Source organism: Panthera onca, chromosome D2 (assembly GCF_046562875.1).
Source record: "Panthera onca isolate mPanOnc1 chromosome D2, mPanOnc1 haplotype 2, whole genome shotgun sequence".
Lineage (NCBI taxonomy): Eukaryota > Metazoa > Chordata > Mammalia > Carnivora > Felidae > Panthera > Panthera onca.
In genome coordinates this window covers 34813268-34835528 of record NC_138349.1, presented here as the reverse complement: position 1 = coordinate 34835528, position 22261 = coordinate 34813268, and the positions used below count along the sequence as shown (strand labels likewise).

Here is a 22261-nt window from a genome sequence, read left to right as displayed (position 1 = left end):
CAAAATAGGCAAATCTGTAGAAACAGAAAGCAGAGTAGAGGTTGCCTAGAGTTGGAGGTAGGGATTGGGTGGCGGGGGGATGGGGGAAGGACACTATGAGGGAAATGGGGAGTGACTGCTAGTGGGTGCAGAGTTCTTTTGGAGTGATGAGAATATTGTAAAATTGATTGGGCTTTTGGTTGCACAACTCTCTGAATACACTAAAACCCAGTGAACTGCACTGAATTTGGCTAAATAGCTGAATTGTATGGTATGTAAATTATATCTCAATAAAGATGTTTTAAAAATATTTATTTATTTATGACGTATTTATTTATTTACAGAGTGAGCTGGGAAGGGGCAGAGAGAGGGAGGAGCAGAGAGAGAATCCCAAGCAGGTTCGAAGCTGTCAGTGCAGAGCCTGACATGGGGCTCGATCTCATGAACTGTGAGATCATGACCTGGGCCAAGATCAAGAGTTGGACGCTCAACCTAATAAGCTACCCAGGTGCCCCTCTCAATAAAGATGTTTTATTATTTTTTTATTTTTTTTAACGTTTATTTATTTTTGAGACAGAGAGAGACAGAGCATGAATGGGGGAGGGTCAGAGGGAGAGGGAGACACAGAATCTGAAACAGGCTCCAGGCTCTGAGCGGTCAGCACAGAGCCCGACGCGGGGCTCGAACTCACGGACCGCGAGATCATGACCTGAGCCGAAGTTGGACGCTTAACCGACTGAGCCACCCAGGTGCCCCTCAATAAAGATGTTTTAGAAAAGAATGTATATCAGATGCTTAGCACATAATTAATGCTCAGTAAGTCCTCACTTCTTGGACTTTCTCTTTGCCTGGTTTGACTCCAGGAGCTGACTGTGGACATTTGCTCCTATTTGCAACACTCTGGCTTGTCATTAGCTTTAAGTGCAGGCCTTTTTCTTCCTCCCCTGTTAAACACCTGGCAGACTTACTTTGTCTCCTTTTGAGGGTTGATTATTTAGGGGCAGTCTGCTAGCAAGCTAGCTCCTCATTGCTTGTCCTCTGTCTGGGCCTGGGCTGTCCTGAATGTGCCCTCCTTCACGGAGCCTGTTAAAATCACCTTCCTGGCTACCTTTCAGACCTTTCCTCTCTCCTCCTTCATCAACAAACACTTGGTAGGTAATGACCCTCCACTGAGCACTGCTAGGCATTGTGGGTGATGTGAGGACGTTAAAGACTCCGCCCCTCCCCCCCCCCCCCCCCCCCCCAAACAGCTCTTTGATTGTGGTTGGGGAAATAGCACATAGATACAAAAACACAAGTAGGGTGAGGACACAAGTCCGTTAAGTGTCAATTGTGTAATTCTCACTTAGGTGCTATGGGAGTTTAGACCGAGGTGGGAGATCATTGGTCAGGGATGTCTTCAAAACACAGTTGGTTTTTCACTGATGGGCAGGTTTCATTGTGGAAGGGAAAAAGGCGGGCGAGTGAGCAAAGGCAGGGGTATGTGTCTTCTTTCTTCCTGCCCTATACATTTATTGAGCACATAGTATGTGCTAGACCCTGAGGGGCTTTAATAAGATTTGTCCTGCCCTGTAGGAGCTTACAGATGTGGGGAAGCTGGGCACACAGAGATGATAGCAATCTGTGCAGACGGTGAAGCAAGTGAGGTATTTGCCTGAGGGAGTTTGTGAAGGCATCACAGAAGAGCTGACATTTGGGCGTTAGAGAGGAGAGGTGAGGAAGCAGGTGGCGTGTCAAATCAGGTGCTGAGGAAGCAGGGTGCAGCAAAAACAGAGGCCAGAGGCCTGAAGGCTGGGATCAAAGGCCGGGAGCTGATGAGGCTGGTAGGCTGTGTTGGGACTTAATTGTAAAGTTATGGTGTTTTATATGAAGTAATTTATGTTTGATTCTGAGGCAATCAAGGCGGGGGGGGGGCGCCCTTTCTACATCTCTCGGGCAAAACTGTCTAATCCCAGTTCTGCCTTTCTGTTTTCTGTTGAACATTAGATCTCTTCCATTGCTTCCTGCAGCAAGGCTCCTCCTTGCTTCATGAAACTGCTGCCAAAAGTCATCTTTTCTTGAAGCCTTGCTGTGTAGGTCCCCAGGGAAGGCACACTTCTTTACCCATCTTTCACATCTTTCACAAACCTTCCTGGAGATGGGGAAGGGAGTTTGCATGGCAACTCCCTGGAAGTGATCACCAAATTCAGAATCAAAAAAACATTGATCCCATGGGTTTTTACCTGTGGTCAAATGCAGCATGTCTATGCTTGCCTTTCCAAATTTTGTTTTGATTAAAACATTTTTAAATGCAGACCTAGATCCCTCAACAAACAAGCCCTTATAATATTCCCGAACTAAATTAGTACACTCTCCATAGAATTTTTCCGTGTGCTGAAAAATTTAAGACATATTTCTTTAAAAAAAGCCATAAATCTCTTTGTGAATCATTGAAGGGTTAGTAGAAATGCATATAACACATCCAAATGCATTTAAGAAGTGTTTTTATTTTTATTATTTTAAAAAATATTTTATTTTTGGGAGAGCGCAATCAGGGGAGGGGTAGAGAGAGGGGGACCGAGGATCCGAAGTGGACTCTGTGCTGAGAGCATTGTGAGCCCAATACGGGGCTCGAACTCACAAACCATGAGACCATGACCTGAACTGAAGTTGGACACTCAACTGACTGAACCACCCAGGTGCCCCAAGAAGTGTTTTTAAACAGAGCACTGTACTGTACAGATCATTATTTCTACAATCTACAAGCAAAATGAGATTGTAGTTTCCAAACAAAATAAAAGGGCAAGTTTGTTGACTGACTTCATACTCATTTATCATGCTCTCCTGTACTGTATTAATATTTTTAACTGGCTAGTCAATCATGAAAAAATCAAATCCTCAGTAAATCTTATCAGTACCACAAAAATAATGGGATTTCTGTTTACAAGGTGTCGATTGTGTTCAGAGTCTTTGATAATGACTGCAGACAGTCAATAAACACTGAGACATTTACATGGTCAGTAGGAGCCTAACTAAACTATCTAATCTTTCAAAAGACAGTCAACACAATGAACTCTAAACTTAATCCCTTCAAATACTGGAGAGACAGTTTAGTGCTTTAAATACTACTCAACCCAAAACCCCACACTAAAAAGAACCATTAAGGCTTTTTCTTAAACTCACAGAAGCGGGACATTCTGATTTCAGTTCCATTCTCTGATGGCAAATCTTTACCTTATAATCTAAGTTCAACCTTTTATAGGATCTGGGGTTTGTGAAGGGTGACAAGTATTGTAAGTATGTACAACTTGACTAAAAAGTGAAAGAGGAGTAGTGTTTGTTGCTTCTTTTAAACTTTTTAAAACTTTTTACATCTTTTTTTTTTAATTTCAGGAAAACAGAACACATTACTTGCTGGCTTTGTTTGTTAATAACCACATAAACTCACATTTACTCAGAATTGGTGTTATATTTATTGCTGGGAGATTAAAAAAAAAAAGCTGAAAGGGGTGGGGGGAAAGGAGGCTATTAATTGACCATTTCCTCTCTTCCAAGCCTGTGTTACTCAATGAAGACAAAGGTTTAAAGTCCTAAAATCCTGACAAGAGACTTTATATAAGGGAAATTGAAAATGCCTGACTATGGAGTCACTAATTTTAGACACTAGAAGAAACTTTGAGTTTTCAGTGGTAGAGACGAAGAGAAAGAATTTCAGCACGACTTGTGTATATGCCCTTTTGATTCTAAGATATTTTGTGATGTTAGTCATATGAAGAGCTTGGGAGAGCATTCGCTTGATACTGGCTGTAGGAGAGTGAGCCCTGGCGCTCCACTCAGAAAGAATGGCTTTCCTGAGATGTTTGATTTGGGGCTTCTTTTCTCTTCTTGTGCGTGTCCAAGGCGTTAGGCTCTTCATTGTTCCTTCTAAAGAGCTTGGCCAGGGAGGTTCTGGTCTATTGCTCCATTCCACACCCGAGGCAAGAGTGGGCTCAAGAAAGAGTAACCTAGCTCCTGTGGGAGAGCTTAAAACAGATGTGACCTTGCTTTGAAATCTGATTAACACAATAGACTGCCTGAGATCTGATGTTCAGTTCTCTTCAGGCTACAGAAATGAGACATTCTTTGGTTGACCTGGCATTCTGCCATGTCAGAGAGCCCACTGGAATCTCTACTTTGCCATTTGCAGGAAATGGCAGGAAGTGTGTGAAAATCTGGAATCCAGCAACAGGATTTAATCATGCCACATTATGAGGTCACTCTCTCCGTCACTGAGAGGGGAGAAGACTGATTTATTTATTTTATTTAAAAAATACTTTCATGAAGTTTTAAAATTGTAATTCTAATAGAGTTAACATACAGTGTCATATTAGTTTCAGGTGTACAATATGGTGTTCAATAACTCCATATATTATTACTCAGTGGCCATCATGATAAATGTATTCTTTAATCCTCATCACCTATTTCACCTATCTCCCCCCCACACCTCTCCTCTGGTAGCCATCAGTGTGTTCTCTAGAGTTAAGAGTCTGTTTCTTGGTTTGTGTGTGTGTCTCTTTTTTTTCCTTCGTTCATTTGTTTTGTTTTCTAAATTCCACATAGGAGTGAAATCCTAGAGCATTTCTCTTTCTCTGACTTATTTTGTTAAGGAAGCCCGATTTATTTATTTTGGGGTGAGTTTATGTGGGTGCTCACACTGGCAAGCCCCTGAGTTCTAGCATTTTTGGACATCATTAAGGCTTATATTTGTGGACATTGAAACACTCTGTGAATTTCAACAATCCTTCAACCCCTTTGGAACCTAAGATCTATGAATCCAACTGTGTTTTCACTGCCGCTTACTCTTTTCAGGTCCTCACTCCCTCCTTACTCAGCTTAAATCTGTGGTCAAATTTTTCATCACTTCCTGGAACATACTCTCGATTTCCTTGTCCCTCTCCCCCTTGGTTAAGCTTACTTAGCTAAACTACAACCTTTATTAAATTCACCTTTTCCCTGCTCCTTTCCACACAGTTGAATGAAGCTGGAGAAAAACGCACCATCAAGCTGACTGGTCTCATTTTGAATTGCGGATCATTCATCTCTAGTGGACTCTTCCAGCTGCCCAGCAACCAAACTATATTTCCCTAGGCTTTTCATTCGTTTACTCTACTGGCAGGGGATGATTTTACGCCGTTCTCTTCTCTTTTCAATACTTCAACCACACGTTCCCCATCCTCACTGTCATGATGATCTTGCTTCCTATATACTGAGAGTATGGAAGCCATCAGAAGAAGACTCCATCATAAGCTCCCTTAACCACAACTACCCATCTATCAGTATCTGGGCTCATAGACTCTGTCTTCCCTCCTGCTCTACTGGGTGAACTGTCCGTATACTCTTTGTTTTTCCTTTTAAGTTTATTTATTTATTTTGAGAGAGAAACAGAGTGTGTGAGTAGGGGAGGGACCCAGAGAGAGAATCCCAAGCAGGCTCTGTGCCATCAATGCAGAGCCTCATGTGGGGCTCTATCTCGTGAACCATGAGATTGTGACCTGAGCTGAAATGAAGAGTCAGACGCTTAACTGACTGAGCCACCCAGGCTCCCCACTGTCCATATACTCTTTACAAAGGCTAACCACTCCATGTATACACCAGCTTCCACCCCCTTTGCCTACCCAGTCAAGGACCGTGCTACAGGCAATCCTCCACCCTCCTCTGCATCAGTTTTCCCCTCCCTTTCCCAGGACTGTGTAAGTATTCTCTCATCATAAAAACAAACTCTCTCAATTCCCCTTCCCCTTCCCCTTCCAGTTTCTCTCTCCCTCTGTTCTTCTCTTTCCTTTTATAGCAGAATTCCTAAAAATATTGTATCTACTTGCTGTTGCCAATTCTTCTTCTTTTCTCCTCTCTTAGTCCCACTCTCCACTGAAACCGCCCTTATAAGGCACGTGCAACAATGCAGTGGTTGATTTTCAACCACATCTTCTTAGTCCATTCGTCAGTTGATGGACATTTGGGCTCTCTCCATAACTTGGCTATTGTTGATAGCGCTGCTGTAAACACTGGGGTGCATGTGCCCCTTTGAATCAGCATTTTTTAATACTTTGGATAAATTCCTAGTAGTGCAATTGGTGGGTCAAAGGGTAGTTCTATTTTTAATTTTTTGAGGAACCTCCATACTGTTTTCCAGAGCAGCTGCACCAGTTTGCATTCCCACCAACAGTGCAAAAGGGTTCCCCTTTCTCCACATCCTTGCCAACATCTGTTGTTTCCTGAGTTGTTAGTGTTAGCCATTCTGACAGGTGTGAGGTGGTATCTCATTGTGGTTTTGATATTTATTTCCCTGATGATGAGTGATGTTGAGCATCTTTTCATGTGTCTGTTAGCCATCTGGATGTCTTCTTTGGAAAAGTATCTATTCATGTCTTCTGCCCATTTCTTCACTGGATTATTTGTTTTTTTGGGGTGTTGAGTTTGGTAAGCTCTTTTTAGATTAAAGAAATTTTTTTTAATGTTTATTTATTTTTGAGAGAGAGAGACAGAGCACAAGTGGGGGAGGGGCAGGGAGAGAGGGAGACACAAAAGCCTGAAGTGGTCTGCAGGCTCTGAGCTATCAGCACAGAGCCTGACACGGGGCTCAAACCCATGAACCATGAGATCATGACCTGAGTCGAAGTCAGACGCTTAACCAACTGAGCCACCCAGGAGTCCCTATAGCTTTTTGATACTAACCCTTTATCAGATATGTCATTTGCAAATGTCTTCTCCCATTCCATCGGTTGCCTTTTAGCAGCAATCAGACAACAAAATGAAATAAAAAGCATCCAAATTGGCAAAGAAGAAGTCAAGCTTTCACTTTTTGCAGATGAAATGCTACTCTACGTGGAAAACCTGAAAGACTCCACCAGAAAACTGCTAGAGCTGATACATGAATTCAGCAAGGTTACAGGATGTAAAATCAATGTACAGAAAGCAGTTGCATTTCTATACACCAATAATGAAGTAACAGAAAGATATATCAAGGAATCGATCCTATTTACAATTGCACCAAAACCCATAAATACCTAGGAATAAATCTAACAAAAGAGGTAAAAGATTTGTACGCTGAAAACTATAGAAAGCTTATGAAAGAAATGGAAGAAGACAGAAAAATGGAAAAACATTCCATGCTCATGGATTGGAAGAACAAATATTGTTAAAATGTTGATACTACCCAAAGCAATTTATACATTCAATGCAATCCCTATCAAAATAACACCAACATTCAACAGAGCTGAGAACAAGCAGTCCTAAAATTTATAAGGAACCAGAAAAGACCCTGAATAGCCAATGTAATGTTGAACAAGAAAACCAAAGCTGGAGGTGTCACAGTCTTGGACTTTAACCTGCACTACAAAGCTGTAATCATCAAGACAGTATGGTTCCAATCTTTTTGACATTTCCCCACCTTCCTTCCTGCTGCCTGAATTGAGGACTTGGTGGCTAGAGTTTCAGCAGTGTTTTCATCCTGGATGACCTTAAGTGTGGAAGCCGCATGCTAAAGACAGAAGGCTGAAGCCTAGATGCAGTCTGAATGTCGATGGTGTTGTGGAGTTGCCCCAGACTGTCCTAGTCCATATTTGGACTCTTTTACATGAGAGAACAAAGGGCATTCTAGTCTCTTCTCTGGGACCTGATGCTTAACGTAATTCCTACCAATTACATTTTCACGTATTTCTTCTGGCTCTTTCACAGAACCTAGCATAGTGCTAAGCACAAAACTGGTCCTCAATAAATGACAGTAGTTGGGGTGCCTGGATGGTTCAGTCAGTTGAGTGTATGACTCTTGAGTTTGGCTCAGGTCATGGTCCCAAAGTCGTAGGATCAAGCCTTGCATCAGGCTCCATGCTGAGTGTGGGGCTGCTTGAGATTCTCTCTCTCTCTAGACGTCTACCCCTATTCCCCCGCATGCATGCTCTCTCTTTCTAAAATAAAAAAATTTAAAAAATAGAATAAATGACAATGATTGGTTGGTTATGATAAAGCAAATCTCAAAGTTTTGTTTGACATATTCATTTCTAACACTGTCAGTAATGATGTGACCAACATTTTGCAGTTGAATTTATACACCTGGCACTTCTAAAAGACCTTTTTTCATGTTGAACTATATACAATTGGTCAAACAAGTGGGTAACGTGATAAACTTATGCCAAACAGTCATAGGACTTAAATTAATATAATTTGTAACAAAGATAAGGTATGTCTTATAAATAAACGAGACTGAGTCTATAGGTTTTCCCTGAAATAAACTCCATTACTTTAAGACTGTAAATAAAAATTAAAACACTGCTACCACTGTCATTTTTCACTGAAGCATTATTACAAAACAGACTTCTGTATAACACAAACTTTGGACTTTTATGAAAATTTTAACATTACAAAATTTGTGCAAAAAAGAACAATAAGATGGTTGTGTTAGAGTTTTATGGATGTGATGTTGATGACTTGCAAGTGCCTGGTTAAGCAAAGAAAGACACAGTTGAATCTTATGAGTGTGGAAAGTTCATCGGGGGGCGGTTTGTTCTGTTTGAGATGCTCCCTCTTGAGATTGAGAGCTTGGGAGCTGGGCATCATTCATCCCTCAGATGAATTCTGATTGGTGGGAAGAGCATGTTCTTGCTAGTGCTCTCTCTCATTTACTAGTCTTTGGGCAAGTCATTTAACCTCTGAGTCTAAGGTTTTTGGTTTTTGCTTTTTTTAATCTGTAGAATGGAAATAATACCAAAAATAGCTATTCCATAGGGCTGTTGAGATAACAAGAGGAGGGCATTCATGTGAAAGGGCCTAGTTCATAGGAGTCACTCAATAAATATTTGTTCACTCATCTCGATAATATTTTATAAATGCTTTAGACTTTTTGACATGCTCTTATTACTGAACCAGTTATTGTCAAAATACCAAGTACCAATTAACACTTCCTCTAAGAACTTTTGGATGGTTGTATTTTAATCATTTTAGGATGTGACCAACTTTTGTGGAGTTGAGTTAGTTGGCTTCGTTATTCCCCTGCAACATTTCCTTTGCACTCATTGATTTCCATGGCTACATGATGATTACTTCCTGAGAAACAAAGGAACACATGTGTTTAGAAGCAAAAAGGAAGCATACAGATCACCTATTGAACCATAACCCTGTAAAACCTGGTATAATGGAAACTTTTCTTTTTATCATATGGTGTTTGAAGTGAAGGAATTCACATTAGTCATTAGCTCAGTTTTTACTCCACAATAGGTGTCCCTGTAAGGAGCCAGACTGTGTCAGGACTTATAGACCAACTATACTCCAAAACATTTTGTGAAGCAGACGGTTTACAACATCAAAATTTCTGAGTGGTGAGCAATCCAGAAAAGTGATAATAGGTAATGGGAGATATGAAGACAAAGAATGAGTGGAAGAAAAATAACTCACAACTTGTCAAAACACACGGATTCTTTTTTCTTACATTAATTAATTGATTATTCCAACAAACATATATTGATGACTTCTTCATATGAGGTCCTATGGTAAGTACTCTGAGAACTATGAAGGTGACTAAGGCCCAGAGGTGGTCTTCAAAGAACTCATACTTAGTATTGGAAATAAAATATGTACTTGCCCTGTCTAAATTATGTCCCATGTGAAGTATGACCCAGAACCTAGAGTGGCTTTGAAGAGGGGACTGTTTTGAGTCTTGAAGAATATATAGACATTTGTGCACAAAGTAGGCAGATGGAAAGGCATTCTGTATAAAGGGAACAGCATCTACAAAGGCCCAGAGGTGACCAGGCTCAAAGCTAATGGATCAGAGATGGGCAGAGATTGATCTGGAGAGCAAGAGCAGGTTGGGAATATCTGTTTTGGGGATAGCATCATTATTAATAGGTAGGTATTTGGTTTATGGAGACTGGCTTAAAGTGGGAGAAGCATGCTAATAGACTGTGTCCCCTCAAATTCATATGGTGAAATGTAATCCCCAACGTGATGTATTTGGAGGTGAGGCCTTTGGGAGGTGATTAGGTCATGAGGTTGAACCCTCACGAATAGGATTAGTGTTCTTAAAAACAAGACTCCAGAGAGCTTCTTTGCCCCTTCTGCCATGTGAGGACACAGTGAGAAGATGGCCATGACGGAGTAGGGAGGAGGCTATCATCAGTCACTGAATCTGCTGGGTTCTTCATCGTGGACTTCCAGCCTCCAGAACTGTGAGAAATAAATGCTTGTTGTTTAAGCCCCTCAGTCTACGGTATTCTGTTATAGCAGCCCAAATGGCCAGTGAAGTTGTGAGTTCAGTTTTAGACATACTGAATGTCAAGTGCTAAGTGACAGGATACTCTGGTAGAGATGTTACGTAGGGGGTTAGAAATGAAGTTGGGGGGGTGGGGCGGGTGCCCAGGTGGCTCAGTCAGTTGAGTGTCCAACTCTTGAATTTCGGCTCAGGTTAGGATCCCAGGGTTGTAGGATCCAGCCGCATGTCAGGCTCCGCACTGAGCGTGGGGCCTGCTTAAGATTCTCTGTCTCCCTCCCTCTCTCCCTCTCCCCATTGGTGCTCTCCATCTCTAAAATAAAATAAAATAAAAAAAAGAAATGAAATTTAGAACTCAGGGAATAGGTACAATTGTAGGTCTGGATTTGGGACTCATCAACACACAAGTGGAAGATGAACTTACAGGAGCCTAGAGTAAGAAGAAAAGACACTTGGGGACAGATTCCAGGGAAACAACTACATTTAAGGGACAAACTGACAGAAATAAACTTGGGAAGGAGGATGAGGGAGATATGAAGGAAAACCATAAGAAAATGGCAGCTTGTTATCAGATTCTTTTTCTTTAGAGGCTCTTTTCCAAGATTTGGGGTTCTTTTTCTAATGTTGATTCTTTTCTTCACTCCCAAAAATAAACTCCAGGAGCCTGGGATACCCCAGACAGGTGTTATTCCTGGGGCTATACACAGAATGGAAGGTTTGAGGATTCAGGTAAAAAGCATGGTCCTGGGTTCTGAAGCTCCATTGAACCAGGGAGGCCATGTCACATTGGTTTTGAGCTCTAGAGTTGGATCTGTGTTCAGGCGTCACTCTGAGACCCACCCAGCCAGCGTGGATTCTTCCAGAAAGCGTATGTGCCATCCTGGGTGTGGACGGCAGGTGCCTCACTCCCAGACCCCTCTGCTCCCGCTCTCAATCCAGCTGGAATAAAGGAGGAATTTCTCCACTGACCTGTGGGCTCCCCAAGGGCCTGGTACGTAGTAGGTTCTTAAATATAGTGTCTTCTTTTCTTTCTCTTTTTAAATGTTTATTTTTGACAGAGAGAGAGAGAGAGAGAACACAGGCAGGGGAGGGGCAGAGGGAGACAGAATCCCAGGCAGGCTCCAGGCTCTGAGCTGCCAGCACAGAGCCCGATGAAGGGCTTGAACCTACGAACTGGGAGGTCATGACCTGAGCTGAAGTCAGATGCTCAATAGATGCCGCTCAGGCACCCCTTAAATATTTAGTTTTCTTTTAAAAGATGAATACATAAATTAACAAAATATAAAGATCAGTACACAGGAAATAACTTTATAATAAGCACCTGAGCATTAGTTTCCTAAACATTTTTATGGGTCACTGACATTTTCAAAACTCTGATCTTTGAGCATCAGAGAAACATCTACATGTGTCCATTGGAAAAGAGAACAGCACTACTCGTCATAACAAAATTATAAGGCGGTTGATTTTCAAAACACAAAAAATCACCCTCAGTGGTTCATAACATCATTCCTTATCAAGCAGTCAATGTCATAACATTAATGCTTTTATAATGCTTTTTACTTTCCTGGCATTGTTCTGAAGACCTTATTTGCATTAATTAATTTAATCTCCCCAGCAAATCTGTGAGATAGGAGCTTGTCTTTTATGTAGATAAGGAGACTCCAGGCACAGAAAAGAGCCCAAGGTCACATCGCTACTAAGTAGCAGGGATAGGATTTGAACCCAGGCAGTCCAACTCCAGCGTCTGTGGTCTGTGCGTGTAACTGGTGCACTACACAGAAACCTGCTTGATTCTCTTACTTGCCTGCCTCACCGGCCCCACTTTATCACCTGGTGCAGAAGGAAAGCTACATTGTGCACGTAAAGTGAGGCTTTCTCCCCAGGGCTTGTGGGGGGCGGGGGTGGGGGAGGGGGTCTGTGGGGCCGGTGGGGGCAGGAGCATGTTGTGGGAAATATATTTGTGTTAAATCAGGACAAGTATGAGAATTGTTTATACTAACAGAAATCATAATCACACAATAATCTTATTTCACAATTTACTTCCCCTAATCCCACAGGCAGGTGACTTAAGCCCCGTGTCACAAACCCTCATTCATGAGCTAAGAGAGAGAGAGGCCCAGTGCTTGTGGATGGACCAAAAAGTGTGTGCACTTGGGAGTCTCCATGGAACACACTGACCTTGTCTATTCTCTACAGTCCTGCTGGAGACCTTGTTTTCTGAGGGGAGCTTGTGTGAATGGCCTAATCTTTTAGTGGGTCTCGAGGAGCTCACACTGTTTGTCCCTTAACTGAGGGGTCAATTGAGAGAAATCTCAGAAGGAGTGGGGCAGAAGAGGAACCAAACCAAGTGGAAACATTGCTGTTGCTTGAAGGGGATTTGAATCCAAAGTGGTAGTTTGGAATCAGTCTGCGTAATGTATCCAATATATGCTATAGCGCGTATGTTTTTTAAAAAAGATTCAAAATAGTTCCTGATATTATGCTCAGTGAATAAGGTTGTTTTACAACTCTTACTTAAATATATTTAATATCACAGAAGACAAGAATCCAGAATACATAAAAAGAAATCAGTTTAGGCTTTGTCTTTTGATTAATGTTTTTTTCTTCACCGAACAGGAAAATACTCATTAACAAAAGTTTTGAGAACAATAAAGTAACTGGAGGTTATTAATATGAAAATATTGTCGATTGTTCCTCCCGTAAAAATCTCCCTGGACAACCCACTTCCTGAAAAATGAGTCAGCAAAAGCTCCCAACAAGAGTTGTTCGTGTTTAATACAATTGTTCAGGCCAGTGCTTATTTCTTATCTATAAAGTCCCCTTGTGATTGATGATTCATGTTTCTTTTCAATTATGGACTTTGAATGCAAAGTATTTCATAATGTAAACAAATGGCTTCAGTATTTAAAGCAAAACATTTCCGTTTGTTTAGTACTATTTCCTATTTTATGCCTGAAACCATATTTTTGAGGGAATTGTTTGGTTTCAAAAGAGGGAAAAGAGAATGATTGTTGAGAAGAATATGGGCAAAGGGCCGCCTACCAGATGTGGAAGCAGGGGCTCAGGCAGAGCTCACAGTGGCCCACCCTCTCCTAGCATGGCCTGAAGAAGTTAGTGTCCTGAAGTCTCACTTCTGTTTTTAAAGTTTATTTCTTTATTTTCAGAGAGAGAGCACACACACGTGCACAAGCAGGGTAGGGACAGAGAGAGAGGGAGAGAGAGAATCCCAAGTAGGTTCAGCCCCGACGCGGGGCTGGATCTCACCAACCGTGAGATCATGACCTGAGCTGAAATCAAGACGCGAAACCAACTGAGTCACCCAAGAATGCCCTGAATTCTCACTTTATTTTTTATTTAAAAAAAAAAAAATTTTTTTTTTAACGTTTATTTATTTTTGAGACAGAGAGAGACAGAGCATGAACGGGGGAGGGTCAGAGAGAGGGAGACACAGAATCTGAAACAGGCTCCAGGCTCTGAGCTGTCAGCACAGAGCCCGATGCGGGGCTCGAACTCACAGACCGCGAGATCGTGACCTGAGCCGAAGTCGGCCGCTTAACCGACTGAGCCACCCAGGCGCCCCGAATTCTCACTTTAAAGATCCTTGTTTCCCGGTGGGAGAAAAGCGTATCTTTGGGAGCGTGATAATAGGCCTTGTAGCATGTCTTTAAATTCTCTATTTTGCTGAAGAGCGCTGAACTAGATGAATGGAGGATAAATGACACATCGAAAAGTTGCCAGAAATGCTAGAAAAAAGAGAACAAGGTATTTAGTGATTTTTCATGATGTTTTGCAATTACCAATATAAACAGTTAAAAACCTGGAAGAGCAAGAGCCAGTTTTAACAGACTATGTGCCAAAAACTGACCACGAGGTGGCGCCATAATCTAGCTCTCTGACCATAGGGCTGAGACTGTTGACTGTTGGCCAGGATTCAAATGCTGAAGACTTACATTTGGGAAAAGATCAACAAGGTGCCCTAAAATTTTTCAGTCAGAAGACCCAATCATAACGAACAGAAGAGGTGTAAGTTCAAAATATGCACGTGGTGAAGCTACTTCTGCTATAGCAATTATGTTTATTGAGAACTGAGACATTAGAGATTTTGCCTTCGCTGCCTCTTAACGAAACCCAGATTTGCTTGGAAATAAAGAAAAGGAATAATCACAGTGAATTAAAACAATTAGTCTAGAATGTTCTTGTCAAATTGGAAAATACCAATTTTTGTCTGAAAAATATCAATTTAATCAAGCAGTGGACACCCCCTCATACTTGTTTTGGCTGGTGTTGTTTCCATCATTCTTAAGGCTTCCAGTCCCTCATCAGTCATTGAGTCCAGGCCTGCTATGCGCCCAGCATCATGTGGAATGCTTTGACTATAAAGAAGCATAAGGCCCATACCCTGCTTTTGTGTAGCTTGTGGTCCAGTGAGGTAGATAAATATATAACAAAAACAATAATACTAAGGGATCAGAGCTTTGGTAAAGACAACATGCTCAAAAAAGTTATGGGGGAGGGGGCACCTGTGTGGCTCAGTCGGTTAAGCATGCGACTTCAGCTTAGGTCATGATCTCACAGTTTTAGGGTTTAGGCTCCACATTGGGCTCTGTGCTGACAGCGTGGATGGAGCCTGCTTGGGATTCCTTCTCTCCCTCTCTGCCCTTCCTCTACTCTCTCTCTCTCTCTCAAAAATAAACAAATGAACATTAAAAAAAAGTTATGGGGGATAGTAGCAAATCTGTACAACAAGGTGGGAACAAAGCCTCAGAGGTCATAGAAACAGCGGACCCTGACGCTCATCAGGTGCCACACCCTCCTGAGTGCTCTACCTAATAAATGCTTAAGAATCATGTAGCCTTCACAGCAGCCATGAGGTGGGGGTTACTATTATCTTCTCCGTGGTACAGACAAGAAAACAGGTGTGGGGAAGGTATTCTAGATAAAAGAGGCAGCATGTATAAAGGTTCAGAGACATCCAAAACCATGCCATGTTCCAGGGAATAGAAACTCAGATAATGGTAATGATATTATAACATTCACAGAAACACCATGGCCCCGAAGATTTTATGAACAGAAAAACGTGCTGAGTTATAGCAGAAATTTAGAACAGATTTTTGAAAACAATTTTATTCTTCAAAGCGCATTAAGAATATAGCTTATTGAGAAAACACCGATTCACTGAAAGACCAAAATGCTTTTTGTAATGAAGTGTTACATCCTGAATTTTGAAGATGATAGAAAAAAATATAGAATGGCCCTGTGGAACCACTATTGGATGTCATAGGTATTTCTGGAAAAACTAACTTTCTTATAACAAACCCTATTGCTGTGAGTACCCTAACAATAATAATGCTGCAGTCTTAAAGTTTAACTGAGTATCTTGACAGGCTTCCTAATGTTGAAAAATAATACTAATATAACTAAAACAACGTTTATCTACTTTATTTGAAGTAGCTTTTGTAAGATAAACTCTGTGATAATCATGAATAAATATCTATTCGTTGCCCGTTACTTACAAAGCATTATACTGCTGTGTCAAGATAATTTATTGAACAAATATTTATTGAGCATCTAACTTGTGCTAGCCATGGTGTTAATTGCTGTGGGTATAGTAACAATAGCAGCAAAACAACAATAGGGACCCAATCTCTGCTTACCTCAAAAAGACTGAGGTTTTTTTTCTTCCAAAAAGTTTTTATTCAAAAATAAATAAAATAGATAATTTTATTCAAAAATAAAGTTAAGAAGACTGAGGTTTTTTTCCAAAACCTTTGTACTCAATAAGTTTTATTTGAATTTTTTAAAATGCTTATTTATTTTTGAGAGAGAGAGAGAAAGAGAGTGTGAGCAGGGGAGGGGCAGACACACACACACACACACACACACACACACACACACACACACACACACAGAATCCGGAGCAGGCTCCAGGCTCTGAGCTGTCAGCACAGAGCCGATGCGGGGTTCGAACTCACAGACTGTGAGATCGTGACCTGAGCCGAAGTCGGATGCTTAACCGACTGAGCCACCCAGGCGCCCCTCAATAAGTTTTATTTGAATAGTAACCTTTTTTTTTTTTTTTTTAAGGTCTCTGGTTCTAGAGGGGCTAGTGTTCCTAGTAGACTAACAAGACAGAGACTCAGTTTCAGAGGAAGAAAAAAGCCCACTCAGGGGCCTCAGTCACAGGGCCTGTATCAGCACCACGCAGAACCTAATGATGTGTCTTAAAGATCAGCTTAGGGCAGGATTTTCCGACCTCAGCACTATTGGCATTTTGGGCTGGATAAGTGTTTGTTGTGGGGGACGGTGCTGTATACTGTATTAGTAGCACGTCTAGCCACTGATGTCAGTAGCATCCACCTCTAGTTCTGGCATTAAAAGATGTCTCCAGGGGGCACCTGGGTGGCTCAGTTGGTTAAGCCTCCAGCTCCGGCTCAGGTCATGATCGCACTGTTGGTGAGTTCAAGCTCTGCATCGGGCTCTGTGCTGGCAGCTCGGAGCCTAGAGCCTGTTTTGGACTCTGTGTCTCTCTGCTCCTCCCCATTTACTCTCGCCCTCTCTATCTCTCTCTCAAAAATAAACATTAAACATTTTTTAAATGTCTCTAGGCATTGCCTTGGGGTTGGGGAGGAACAAGAACCACTGGCCTCTGGCCACTTAAATGTCTCCAGTCGGTGGTCAGGCTTGATCCTAGGAAGTAGTCCAAACAGTTTGAGCCGCAGCTGGGAGGAGGGGTTAAGGGTGGAGACCGGGAACATTCCAGTCACACGCACCATTCTCTTTTATGGGCATCTTGGAATATAGCTGTTTAAAAATGTTTCCATTTCCTCCTTTTCTTTTCCTTATTTGGTGAATTTGTTGTCAGCACTATGGGATAGGGGAGGTTGTTTTTCTTAACTGTTACTTTCGGGAGGAGATGGTCTCCTGCTCGTTCAATCTGTGTGGACTTCCGGCAGGAAATGGCACTCAAGGAAAGTTTTGAATAAAAGGAAGATGCTGGTTAGCCAGTGGAAACAGGAAGTTGTTGCCTGTGTCTTACACAGCTTAGAAGAAAGTAAGAGGCAGAGGGACAATGCACTTAACAGAAGCGGGAGGAGAAGAGAGTGGGGTGGGAGTGGAGGAGGGGCGGGGAGCGCTGAGGAGCAGAGGGCACAGGTTGAAAGACCTTGAATCTCCTGGGGGAGCTGGCTGCGCAGGAAGCAGATGACGGCACTGTGTAGTAGGAATGGGGTCATGCGGTGACAATAAGTCAAAGCTATTGTGATTTATTAATTATGCTGCTGTGTAGTATACTGCTATACTATTACTGTTTAAAAAATACTCTCTTTAGAGGAATACAATTTTCTGGGGTGCCTGGGTGGCTTGGTCGGTTGGGCCTCCCACTTCGGCTCAGGCCATGATCTCGAGGTTCATGAGTTCGAGCCCCACGTTGGGCTGGCTCCTGTCAGCACAGAGCCTGCTTCGGACTTCCTCCCCCCACCCCCCCACCCCGCCCCTCCGTGCTCTCTCTCTCTTTATCTCTCTTAAAAATAAATCAAAACAATAATGGAATACAATTTTCTCACAACCTATAGTAAAAGCATATGCCTACATTGTAAAATCCCCTTGAATAAACAGAGAGAGAAAGAAAATAAATGTGGCAAAGTTAACAATTGGTGAATCAGGTGAAGGGTATATGGCTGTTTGTTGGGTTCTTTAACTTTCCTGTAAATTTGAAACATAAAAATCTGGGGTAGGTGGGGGGAAGAATCCGTGTAGTTTTTTAACTACATGTTACTTAGGGCTGGATGGGTCATCACAGGTATATGTTCATGGGTGTGTGGCATCACCTATGAATTGTTCTCTACAACATAGTACAGGGATGACCGACGTCCTCTTATGACCAAGTGATCTCTCACCTTGCATGTACATATTCTCAGATTCTGATAAATTCAGTGTGGAACTGTCAGAGTTCTGCATAATTTGGACCAGCATTTCCTAACAAGGCAGAGGTAACTCTTAAGCTTGTCGCTTTTGCCACCGTTCATTCATACAAGGCAGTGTGTTAAGCGTTACGTGGAACACAGGTGTGAATAAAATAGACACTCTGTTCTGAAATAATCTGATAATTTCGTAGAAATGAAAAACCTTCCACACAAATGACTTTAACACAAGGTGGAAGGTCACTGTTCCGTGTCAGGTCTTGAAGGAGGGCATCACCACTTCCTGCGGGGGGAAATTGTGGGAGGCATATTCCTGTTGCTTCGTTCCATCCTTCGGGGGAGGACCGGCGGGGCAGAGAGGTGAGGCCGAGGTGGGGCTGGAGTGAAGAAGGCTGTGCTGGTTTGCCCCTGCCTAGTGACTGTCGTTCAGTGGGGGGGAAGACAGCAACCATTTATTGTTGCTCCTGTGTGTGTGGCTCAGTGGGGGCACATTTGGCCTCACCCTGGTTTGGGTGGGCGGCTTCACTTCGAGCTGCGGCTGCTGGATGGGAGTATGTGCCTTTCTCCGCAGTTTTGTGAATCCAGTTTTGTGAATGTACGTATCTCTCATCCTCCTTGGGCCGGCGAGCTAGCCAGGGCCTGCGCTCCCAGGTGATGGCAGAGGTGGGTGAGGACAGAGAGAAATACGTGAGGCCTCACAAGGCCTGGGCTCAGAGTTCTCACCCCCGTGCCTTAGGGCTGGCCGGCCGAAGTCACAGGCTAAGCCCAGAGTCATGGGTCAAGGGGGAACACTGTGCCCTTGGTGAAGTACTGGCAAGGGTATGGGTGCAGGGAGGAATGAGAAACTGATGCAGTTGATGACATATGCCTTGTGGTTATATAAACACTACATTTTTAGGAGAAAGAACTTTAAATTTTTTACAGAGCAAAATTTAAAAATCTGATAAAAACTTAAAAAAAAAGGTTCATATGGAAGAATGTTGCTAGCCATCCCTTTATTTTACTTTTTTCATGTTTATTTCTTTTTGAGAGCAAGAGCGCGAGTGAGGGAGGGGGAGAGAGGGAGGGAGACAGAGGACATGAAACAGGCTCTGCACTGACAGCAGAGAGCCCCCCGTTCAGGTCTCGAACTGGCGAGATCATGACCTGAGCCAAAGTCTGACACTTAACTGAACCACACAGGCACCCCACTAGCCATCCCTTTAAATACCAACTTTCTAGTACTGGGCAAGAAAACATGAGGTTAAACTTGGGCTTGAGGAAGATCTAATGAAAATGGTAATGGGAAATAATGTGCCATTTAATTTTAGACCATCTTGAGGCTGGCTGTAGGCCACACTTGCCCTTGATATTTTGGGCCTTTATTTTCTGCATTCTTTCTTCCTCTCAGTGACAGCCTGTCCCCTTCCCATCCCGGCATCTTTGCGCTTTCCCCCTCTCCATCAAAACCTATTCTGTGGAAGGGATCTGGCAGACTCGTTCACAGTGATGCATAAGTGACCAACAAGGATTTGAGCTGGGGACGGAAGAAGGAAAGGCTCTTACTGTAAACGGACAAACACACAACAGTGACTATGGTGGAGTAGTGGAGGACAGGGGGACCCAAGGAACTAGCCCAGTGACCCCAAAATCATATCCTACAAGAGGTTACATTTTTCCTGGACAAGGTACCTACTTGGGTTTGTTGGCAAGGGTATAATCACAAGAATAAGTAGGAGCATGGCTTGTATTCTGTATTTAGCATAAATAATTAAAATATGTGCCCTGACAAGTCGATACTATGTAGTAATTTTTTTTATGGTTGCAGTCACTATCTTTGAGAAACAAATAAATAAACATAGCAGACATCAGGCAGGAACTTTCTGAACTGTGTCAAGGTTAATAATAAGTAAAATGTTATAAGTAGAGACTGGACAGCAACAGCTGTGCAACATTCTTGGAAGCGAAGATTTTGATAGCATGAAGTCAGACTGTGAGCTCAGCCTTTGCTGCTACTCTGGGTGAACAAGAGAGAACGCTTGTGATAATTACAACAAAACCCACATTGCTTTTTGTAAATTACAACCATTTTGCACACTCAAAATACGATGTCTGCAGTTGGAAAATCAGGGGCATGTGGAGCAATGTTGGAAGAAGACCCAGATCAGACTTACGAGAACGTCCTGGCTGAGATTCAGTCTTTTGAGCTGCCCATTGAAGCGACTTTAAGGTAGGACTCCTTTGTATTTGTTTCTTCTTTAGTGGTGTTCAGGTGGTGTTATTCACTTCTTTTTATACTTTTCTCCATAACAGAATAAAAAATAGTTTTTGAAAAAATAGGTACAATTCTGTATATACCTAACCTTATCTCTTATCTTTAGAGAAACTGCAATAAACAACCCACTTTTTTGGGGATTATATTTGTTTCCTGATTCATCACCACAGGGTTTAAAAAATAGAATTTCAAGAGATCAAAAAGGGCGTCATGCCATCTCCAAATACATATCCCATCTTATGAGATTTCAAAGGTTTTCTCTAAACTATCACTTAGCAAGAAACATTGAGAACAATTAGACATGTCAGTGAAACCAGTTTCTATTTGGGTGGATGTGAGTTTTACGGAAAAAGAAGTAAAATGTTTATTTTCATTGTTGCTACTCTCGAAGATGTGGTGGCCTCTTAGATACGTTTTTCTTTTTTTTAAATTTTATTTCCACATACGATTTAAAAATAGCTTCTTTGGTAATATGGGGATTAATTTGCACATTTCAAGAACAGGATTAAAATGAAAGACCATGTATCTTTGTGTTAAAAGAGCAGCTTTTAAAATTTAATTCTTTCTACCTGCCTGCCTGTTACTGACACTTATCAGTGTGGGAATGAAATGGCAACCACTGAATTTGATAGTGACAGTCAATAAATATTTGTTGGCTAATATTTGTTAATTAAATAAAAGGATGGGGGAGGGGTATTGTCTCTTCATCCTCAGAAAGGGCCCAGGGCCAAGTTGCTTTGAAATACACAACAGTTTAGGGGCGCCTAGCTGGCTCAGTCGGTTGAGCGTCCGACTTTGGCTCAGGTCATGATCTCGTGGTCTGTGAGTTCGAGCCCCGTGTCGGACTCTGTGCTGACAGCTCAGAGCCTGGAGCCTGCTTCGGATTCTGTGTCTCCTTCTCTCTCTCTGCCCCTCCCCCGCTCATGCCCACGCGCGCGCGCGCTCTCTCTCTCTCTGTCAAAAATAAATAAACATTAAAAAAAAAAAGAAATATACTACAGTTTAAATCTGAGTAAATTTCTTCCAAAAAATTAAATTTGATTTTGCATTTAAATATATTTTGAATATCTTCAGAGGGCCTAGGGTAGTGTTGAGGGCATGGGAAGGTATTGCTCTTTATTGGTTGATTCTTGGGTTATCAATATGTAGGTGCAGTTGTAAAATGATTAAACTCCGTTACAATTTTTTCCTTACATTTTCATTTTATCCAAGCACCATGAACATCCCATGAAGAAGGGCAGGTTATTTCTACCCTATTTAATAGGTAGAAGAAACCAGAGCTTTTTTTTTTTTTTTTTTTAATGTTTATTTTTGAGAGGGGGAGGAGGGGCAGAGAGAGAGGGAGACAGAGATTAGAAGCAGGCAGGCTTTGTGCTGACAGCAGAGAGCCTGACGCGGCCTCAAACCCACGAACCACCGAGAGATCATGACTTGAGCCAAAGTCAGGCACTTAACGGACTAAGCCACCAGGTCCCTGGCTCCCCACCCCCCGCCCTGAGCTGTTTTACTAGTGAGAAGCTCAGTAGTTTTCTCCGTATGGAACAAACTTTATACTGTACCAGTGCCTTCTAGAACTTGTGCATTTGCCTCGTGGCTAGATCAGAAGTCTAAAGGGAAACAAGGTAAAGGGTGAGGGGAGCCTAGACATGTGTTAGTTACTGTGGCCTCTGCTGCCATTGCTGCTTCAGAGCCCTTGGTCATCAACCCCTGACCCTCTTCCCTGGTCTCATAACCCTGGCCAATGCCTATACATGTCATCCGTCCACGGAACTATCCCTAGTCTTCCTTGATACTGGACCTGACTTCCTGCTTTGGATCTTGGAGCTTTCCTACCCTCTGTTGCTAGGGCAAATATCCCCAGTCTTGTACCTGGTCTTCCTGAAGAAAAAA

General features: G+C 42.3%; 1 protein-coding gene across 2 annotated transcripts in view; it reads left to right on the top strand.

Annotated features, from left to right (window-relative positions):
* The window catches only part of EXOC6 (exocyst complex component 6), a 296986-nt gene that overhangs the window by 54252 nt on the left and 220473 nt on the right, over nt 1-22261 (top strand). Inside the window, exon 1 of one of the 2 annotated variants that reach the window (XM_078434597.2) lies at nt 19193-20326. The exons of the other annotated variant lie outside the window; for it this stretch is intronic. Within the exon in view, the coding sequence (XP_078290723.1) occupies nt 20205-20326 (122 nt within the window). The 5' untranslated portion in view covers nt 19193-20204. Of the gene's footprint in view, nt 1-19192; nt 20327-22261 lie in introns of those variants that run through there. 2 annotated transcript variants of the gene reach the window in all.